The 9,194-nt window shown below is 37.2% G+C and overlaps 1 protein-coding gene across 1 annotated transcript; it reads right to left on the bottom strand.

The window, feature by feature from the left end:
- Nucleotides 1-2,167: 2,167 nt before the first annotated feature.
- LOC138040309 (uncharacterized) lies at nt 2,168-4,751 on the bottom strand. The gene is made up of 6 exons (XM_068886061.1): nt 4,694-4,751; nt 4,212-4,379; nt 3,523-3,621; nt 3,040-3,216; nt 2,624-2,734; nt 2,168-2,275 (listed from the first exon to the last, which is right to left on the bottom strand). Exons 2-6 carry the CDS (start codon nt 4,365-4,367, stop codon nt 2,168-2,170), a joined length of 651 nt encoding a protein of 216 aa, XP_068742162.1. The 5' UTR covers nt 4,368-4,379; nt 4,694-4,751.
- Between the last annotated feature and the right edge of the window lie 4,443 nt (nt 4,752-9,194).

Below are 9,194 nucleotides of genomic sequence, written 5' to 3'. Positions count from 1 at the left end.
TACGATCTTTCTAACTTTCATTTCATGTTCATTTCAAAATTCAGATTTGTGACATTTAAAACGAACTATGCTGAATTTTTTGAACGTCAGACGTCAACGTCATCAACGTCAAACGACGTTCACTAATACTTAATGGAGACGTTTCAACCGAAAATATTCGGTCATCCTCAATTTGAATTTGACAAATTATGTAATTATGTGAAATTGCATATATTTTTAATTTATGAACGTGTTAAATGCCTCTTTAATCGAGAACCCGACAGAATAGCTTTCCAGGGAAACTGAAAATATCCGATAGTTTTAGGTGCCCCTTTTAATACCATTGAAAGGTACTTTAGTGCCATAGCAAGTGAGCTGAGATATTCGTTTGATAGCATCAAGTATTAATTAATTAATTTGTGTGGACGTACCCATATCGTCTTTGATTTTACCTGAGAAAGAAGACTTTTTATATTTAGCTTACAAGTCGTCCAAAGTATGAGTTTGTGTTTTTATATCTTGTAGATTTCGTTACTGGCGAGGAGTGATTCTTGATGAAGGTTAAGTGGTTTGTTTGAGTATAGCGATTAATGGGGCATCAAACTTCCCTTATGGATATCATCCATTGATTTTAGACGACCTCCAAAAGGTGTTATTGTCCAAATTATGTACGAAAATGTCACGTTTTAGAGATATAGGTATTCTAGAATGGTCAATTCTTGGTCCCAACACAATTTTGAGCTTCCTACAGAACTATGTAATATCAAAAAGGACCATTAAATTTATGCTGAATCGGTAGTGTTGTAGCATTTTTTCCCTTTATTATCTCTCCGTTTCCACTTTGAACCGAGGTGATCATTCAATCTTCAAACCCTGTAAGCCTGACTGAATATGTCTTTGTTTGCTGGGTCTGAGTTAGGCCTTTGCAGGGACGTAGACAGTATTTTAAAAGGGGGGTGGGGGTGGGAGGAAGGGGCGGTCAATCTGTGTCAACGAAGGTACTAACCAGATTGAGTATTTTGAGTTGTTTGCTTAGGGTTAGGGTTAGGCTCGCACCCCAGAATCCTCCTGCGCCCTTGGTTGGCATTGTGTTGAACCTTCTTTTTTACCCACCGCTATACAATTTATACAATTCTCAAAACACAACTCGGGAAAAATTATGGTCGGGGCGCCAAATCATCTACTACACCTTTCATTATAAAAAAACAAAAGTCATTTTTATATCTATTGGCAAAAGTAGAAATCGGCTATTTGCAAGTAAGCTTGAACTTAAAACCCATATTAATAGAGATTACCTCATGGAAAGCGCGCGCGTGCGGGATTTTCACACGAGTTGGTGAAGTATCTGAAATCGAACGAGTGAGCGCAACTCACTCGTCTCGCCTCTCTGATTTCATTGGTCGAAGTAAAATCCGAAAAGCTTTTTCACACGGCAAAATGTGATGCGAAAATCTCAGTATATATGAAATAAAGGATGGTTACAACAAATAACGAGGCAGACATAGAGAACTAAAAATAAATAAATAAATAAATGGGCGTGATTGGTTAAGGTCTCACTTTGATGAGACAGTAAGGGTCAAAAATCAAGAAACAGGCGTACATCCGAAAGATTTCCCAACGTTTTATTGTTAATTTAACAACAACACGTTTACATGGTTTCGTATAAGTATTTAACATCTGACACAGACTACTGCATATACTGATTCGAATCAGTAACATTTGATATGAACATTGCATATCGGCCCATTACTAAAGGGAGCTTAACACTTCTTAAAACGAAATACTAAAAAGAACAATGACAATAATAAAATTATGCTCATAAACTTGAGGAGGCTCATAAAATAGAATTTCTCGTTACGTAATGTTTTAGTTCAAATAAATATTACTAATAAATAATCCATCTTCGATCGACTTTCAAGTTGACCGTTCGTGCCTCGTCAAAGAAGAGAAACACAGTGAGCCACTTGCTCGTTGACAGATTGAAATGTGTAGGGAATGAGACAGTTGCGAAAAATCTTCACTGCATCGTTGGTGATAACAAGACTGTGCAGAGATAGAATTATGCTCATAAACTTGAGGAGGCTCATAAAATAGAATTTCTCGTTGCGTAATGTTTTAGTTCAAATAAATATTACTACAATAAATAATCCATCTTCTATCTACTTTCAAGTTGACAGTTCGTGCCTCGTCAAAGAAGAGAAACACAGTGAGCCACTTGCTCGTTGACAGATTGAAATGTGTAGAGAATGAGATAGTTGCGAAAAATCTTAACTGCATCGTTGGTGATAACAAGACTCTGCAGAGAGAAGAAACGCAGTTTATTAAATTCATTGTAACATTTCGAACATGTCTCAGTTATTTCTCTCTATTGCCACCCATCTCAAACCAAAGGAAAAAAAATCTCCCCAGGGAACCTCCAATTTCCTTCTTTAGCTCAATAAGCAAACGACCACTAAATTATCCTTTTGTTTGCCAATGAAAACGATTTTTGGATTGTGTCGATGACGGACTTGAATGCTATTTAAGAAGTGTTTTCTTGGTAAAAGAGACACCACTATTATGTATTTTTAAAATCTGTTCTTAAGGATTTTTCTCTTCTCAACTTTGCCAAATGTGCAGAACCATGTACAGTAAAAAAACTTACCGCTAAATTATTGTCGACAAGAGCTTGAAGATATTCACGGCAGAATTTATCCAGGTCAGCTTCAGACATTCCAGTCTGCACAGTAGGGACAGCAAAATGTCTCTTCCTCATCTGAAAAGTTTAATTATGCAATAATTAATTAAACATGCCGCAATATTCCATTTTAGATCACCTCCAAAGATCTTTGGAAATGTTATTTGGTCTTGTGCGCTGTATTCTTTCGTTTTTCGTCAAGTTATTGGACGACCTGTTTTAAATAATAAATCCCAGGACAACTTGATTTTGTTTGAATAAATCCGCACGGTTTTACTAATAACGGTGACGGGCTTGAAATGGCTGTTTGAATTTGATGAATGCCAACTTTGATATGAAAGAACTTTTTCATTAACAACCGACTCTTAAATATTGTGTCTTACCATACGCTGCAGGGTAAACGTTGAACCATTGATATAGTAACTTGTGTCTTTCAGAACCTGAGTCAGCAGCGCGTGTTGAGATCCGGTTTGGTTTTGCTCATAAGAAAATGTCATGTACAGCGGACTTTTAAATTCAAATAGCTTCTTGTACGCAATAGCTAGGTTGTCTTCCAGTTTCTGTTGATAAAAAAAAATCGAAAAATTCAATCAAGCACTGGCCATAAGTCGCTTTCAATTTGCTAACTAAAAATTGAGGTAAGCATGACGATCTTTTTCTGTACCTCGAAGGTTCGATGTGTCAAATTCAACGAGGGCGTAACCCATTCCAATTGAGGTGGCCCATCGACAAGAGTCGAAAACTCGCGCAAGGTTTTTTTTAAATAGGGAAATGCTTTCTCAATGGGGAATTCCCGTGCGGTGAATTAGTGCTTTATGAAACGGCATTTCTAGGAGTCTCAGAAAAACACATTCATCGATACATACTTGATTCGAGGAGCAGCTTTGCATATTTAAGTTTGGCAACATCACAATCGCAACCTGGATGAAACTGCTTGAGGTTATCAAAGGGTACATGGTTTTCATCTGCAAAGCATGGTTTAAAACACCGTTGATTAACCACTCATTAAAAAATACTTATAATAACTGTCCACCATTCCTGTGCGATCACAATGGCTACGTTTTGTCTGTCTTCAATAGCGGCAATACAGACGCACATAAACCTAACCCCAATGGCGAAGGTTTCGCCGAATTTTCTTTTTTTAAGTGCTACTTGGCTATTGTGGCTACAATGAAACTTTTCATTTACTACCAGATATGATTCTTGAATAAGGAAATTCTCCCGTGACTATTCTTCAGTAGAGAATTGAGAGTAATCGGATCAAAAACGAGTCTCGCGAATCGAGATGAACTCAGTAAAATTCACTCAAGCTGATTACTTTGAAAAACTTGAAAAAAATCAATTCCGGCGATAAGGGCTTTTTTCAAATTTCGGATCTCTTTGGTATTACCGACTATTTTTTCAGGAAATTTACTGAGTAATCTATATTAAGCTACTAACTCAGTGACTGGGCGTTACATAATTTCGCCGCGTCTTGTTATTATTGGAGGAAGACAAATTGCTGTCTAATTTTTGTTGATGATTAATTTTATCTTTGACTAAGATAAATTCACACCTGTTGGGTGGCATTGCTGACTTTTTGGGGAATCACATGATATATGAGAACTTCAAGCGTACTCTTTGGTCCTCCAACTGAGGCACCAAGAGCCGTTAAACTCGTTGCTGTAAGGAATATGACAGCGATCAACACCTTGCAATTGTCTGCTGCCATTTTGTCTTTTGTCTGAAGAGGGAAAAGAAAGGAAATCAGCATTTTTAACTATCTCGTTTACACATAACAATAATAATAATAATAATAATAATAATAATAATAATAATAATAATAATAATAATAATAATAATAATCTTCGTGATGATGAAGATAATGATAATGCCAATGAAAATCATTCTCATCCTCATTGTATTACTGTCTTATGATAAGAATTTTCATGAACTGTTCGAGTTTGGTACAGTAAAATATTCTCAGGATCATTGGTATTTTTCCCATTTACTGTATTATCTTTTTTTACATTGGGTATATAAATAATTGCTACTTACCTCTAACTTCTTAAATGTCTTGTCTCTGTATTGCTATCCTTGTAACTCTTTGTTGAGGGTTTTACTAAATTGGTTGTCCTCGTACTTGGACGATACTGCTTATATAACCAACTTAAAGGAAGCTGTATTTGTTTTTCAGCATCATACTTTCATTTAAAGGTATTTTCATGGTTTTTTTGTCCTCGTCCTGGTTGCAAGGACATCTCCTGTCATACTATATTCTTAGAAAGCTGTTCATTTTTTCCCATACCACTTAAATTCCTAGCTCTTTCTATACTGGTGGGCTATGTGGCAAAAGATCGGATAATCCTCCGAACTGGCATGATTGGGTTAGAGTTGACAAGTTTTGGGACAAATTAATATTTGGTATGTGTTGAGCTTTACATTGATACACTGAAATCCGGAGGTTAACTCAAAGATATGACAAAGGTCCGAAGGGGAATTTTAATGCACTCCGGATACTGGCGGAAATTTCCTAAACAGACGATCATCACAAGATTGTCTAACGAGTTTCGTAAGAAGCGCAACCTTAACTTTGTCATATTGAGACTTTATACTTTATAGGTTAATATTATTAAATTTTACTGAGAAAGGGAGAAATCGGATGGAAAGACAAGTTTCTAAGCGGAAGATATATTTCAGTTGTTACCCGAATCATGAACTCAAGTACCAGATTTATTTACTTGGGCTATTCAAGGCCGCTGCGCAAAGTAAGAGGCTTCGTGCATTGGGATTAGTCAATCCCAATATTAAAAGTGGCTTGCCTGTGTTACTTCCAATTGAAATGTTGGTATGTTGATTACCGCATACATTCCGCAGGTAGGGCCATAGAAAGAGGAAGGAAGATACCAAAGTGTGACTCATGTAGTGATTAAGACAAGCGATGTTGTTAATAAAAGCTATTTAATTGCGTAATAAAGTGTTTCAGTCATAGCCCAATTCTGGTCTGCAGGCGGCATTTGCAACAATTTTTGACATTTATGTCGAAACGATAGTATAAAGAAAGAAGACTGAAAATATGGTGGTTATCAGGTAATCGTAACTTTATTGGGTTCACTGAAAACTGCGACCGTGGAGAAACTCGCCAACCCGAGTCGTACTTTTTGAGAAAGAAGTAGATATTTCATCCGTATAACAACATTGAAGTTAATCATCGTCTTGTATGATGAGCTCTGAACTTGTTTCTAGCGTTGAGTCCTTTATAATTAGGATGATTTTAAATGTCACCCCATGGACAAGGTTACACGAATCGACTGGAGGAAGCTTACGTGACGTGAAACGTAACTTGAGCTTGTTTGTTCATTCATTCTTTCATCATTTTCTTCTTTGACCACTGATTGAAGGAAGTCGACCTTTGAAAATATTTTGTCCTGTGCAAGGACTCGGTCGTTACTCCACACATGTGCCAGTTGTAGTTTGACCACATTCTTTCCACGTTTAACAACAATGAAGTAATTGAAATTGCTTTCGACTGAGAACTTCGACGTCCATTGGGTGTTTTGCTTAAGACCATACTGAATATTTATAGCGAAATAACTTGTTGCAAGAATCTGAACAAGAACCATTGGTTGGGCTCATTTATTCCGATGAAAGGACTGATGATTAAGAGAAATGTATATTTGAAGTGCGGGTTATAAAAGAAAGATAGATGTGATCTCGGCTCTTAACCGGAAGAATTAAGCAATTTTTAGCTGATCCCAACTGAAAGGCTTCATATCTCAGTTGGAAGAGTCTTTTAGGTCTCTGTAGTGAGGAAATTGGTTAAGTTAAGTGTGATGAAGACCACTCTCCGCCTGACACAGTGACTGCACCTCAATTGCACATACGAGACATGGTAGAAAAAAATGTAAAATAAATGAATAAATCAATGAGTAGAGGGTAACAGGTTAGACAGATTAAAAGCATTGGTATTAAGGCCATCTGGATTGTCCTTATAGGTTGCCTGTGTGGAATAACATGACACCACCCCGAATCACGCTTGCACCATTTACAGGGGCTTCCGCTCATTGATTGTCGTAAAGCAGCAAATAAACTCAATTATTTTTAAGTGTAGGACTAAAAGGTTTAAGAAGGGCTTTTTAGCCAACAATGGGCAAGCGTTCATAGACCAATGCATTTTTTAGTTTCCTTTTTATTCCTTTTTCCTCTTCAGTAATCTCAGTTTTTTTAAAATGAAATACACCTTTAAGAGAGCTTTTGACAGTTATATAAATTTCAACTATGCTAACACATGGTTATTCACCCTTGGGTGGGACAATGTGATCTCAAATGAACAAACAGTTTCATCATTAAATGAACGAAATGATATATGAAATGAATCATATACTGAACTGAGGATATGCAATCAAGTGAAGGTTTTATTCATTCATTCGTCACGGGAAAATTAGAACCCACAAATGACTCCCAACGTCGGTGGCTTCATAGATCAGTTGGTTAGAGCGTCGCACCGGTATCGCAAGGTCGCGGGTTCAAGCCCCTTTGAAGTCCTTGCTGTTCCGAGTAAACAAGATTTCTGTAAAGGCAGCATACAATATATACTCCGTTCAAGTCCTGCCGTTTCTTCCTCTTCTTCTATAACATTTCTCAAATTTCAAATTTGTTTTCTCATTTTCCAATGGAGTGTTAAATTTCGTCTAGCAAACTTTCGGCATTCGATTGTGTTCTACAAAGCTATCTTTTAGTCGCTTTTTGGCTTCTTTCTTTTTAATTAACGATGTTTTTGAGCACATTTTGTTTTTCAGAGGCCTTCATTTTCTTGATTCGTGAACTGTCCCCTCCTCAAAAAACGAGAACAGATTGTTTCTCTTTTTGTGCTTTCATACTACTCGGAAAACAAAATGGTCATTTGTTGCTAAAAGGGGAACCAATTATTCCAAATTCCGAGTACTTTATGCATGATTTGGGAACTATTGTTCCTAAACATGTCTTCCTTTTGATAACATGAGAACGTGTTTTTATAAAGATACGGAAAAAATGGACCTTCGTTGTTAAAAAGGGAACCAATTGTTCCGAGCTCCGAATCACGAGCGGAACAAATTCGTCCTAATAACGCGTTCATCCTTTGTCATTAGTTGTAGAGCATTTGTTCCTATTCTTGGGTTGCCAATAGGCTTTATCGTTTCGTTTTACGACACGAGGAACGTTTGTTCTATATTGTGTGTTTTCTTGTAGCGCTTTGCTTTTATTGCTCATTTTCTGGTCTTTTTTGAGCTGTTGCTAAGGAACAATTATTGTTTCTGGTAGATTAAGGAACCGTTAGATAGCGCTTCTAACCTCAGTAATATATATGTCATAGTAAAGTGTGCAGTGAAGGAGCACATAGTAAAGCACGCAGTAATTATCCAAAAGATTTAACGAATATCGATTTATGGGCGCGTTGCGTCAAATTCAAACATGCACTACACATCTTTCGCTGGTTCCGATTGGTTAGTTCCGTTGTTATTATATCAGCCTTTGTTGAATGAGACAAACGAATGCGCTCTTCTAAATGCATTTATTTCTTCTCGCTGCGAAAAATTGAGTGAACGAAACGACATTGAATGGTCTAATATCGATGGCGCATTGCCTAAACCAAAGCGTCTTCACCCAGAAAAAAACACTCAAATTTTGTATAAGCATTGTTTTCTCTTGGGACTATTGTAAGTCCCAAGAGAAACTGGAAACAATCCTTATGCAAAATTTGGGGGGAGAAACAGAGATTATTATAGTATTTTCCGATTCGGCCAATAGTGAATTTAAAGCATATTAAGAATTCACGATAATCGTGAATATAGACGAGAGATGGTGTTGGTAAATCCTTCGTTTTATCGTACGATGGGATCTGGGAACGAGAATGAGCCGTCAATAGGCCACTTCAGAAAATACCATAATACTCTTTGTTTGTCCCCTCAAATTTTGCATAAGAATTGTTTTTGTTTTCTCTTGGCAAGCATTGTAAGGCCTAATAGAAACTGGAAACAATGTTTATGGAAAATTTGGGGGACAAGCAAAGAGTGTAGAGGTTTTGCACAACAGCCATGTTGCATGGCCTATGAGAATAAATGTCCTTTCTTATGCAAAACATTTTCATTTTTTCTGCCATGCAACATGGCTGCCGTGCAAAAACTCTATTGTTGTATTTCACGATTTTACGAAGTGCCCTATGGAGCGTTTTCACTCACGTGACAAGCAGCCATATTGGATTACTGAAACAAAGAAGGTATTTGCATAATAATAGAGTTCAAATCCGAGAGGATTTGTTTGGTACAGCATCATGGCCGCCATTCTTTTGTTTTAGAACACCAACATGGCCGCCGTGACGTCATATGAAAACGCTCTATAGGCTAGTCCTGTTCCGGGACTCTCTCTTACCCCACCCTGAAAATGGGCCTGGAAACCAGGCGGGAAAAGAGAGAGTCCTTTATTACTTGCAGTCGCATGCTCGGAATGACGCCATTTTTTCCCCCAAAGCTAGAGGAAAAAAGCATATTTGGAAAAAGATTCCTTATTTGGGCATAGTTTA

The sequence above is a fragment of the Montipora capricornis genome, chromosome 3 (assembly GCF_036669925.1).
Source record: "Montipora capricornis isolate CH-2021 chromosome 3, ASM3666992v2, whole genome shotgun sequence".
Taxonomy (NCBI): domain Eukaryota; kingdom Metazoa; phylum Cnidaria; class Anthozoa; order Scleractinia; family Acroporidae; genus Montipora; species Montipora capricornis.
Note: the sequence above shows the minus strand (reverse complement) of the source record. Positions and strands in the feature narration are given on the sequence as shown.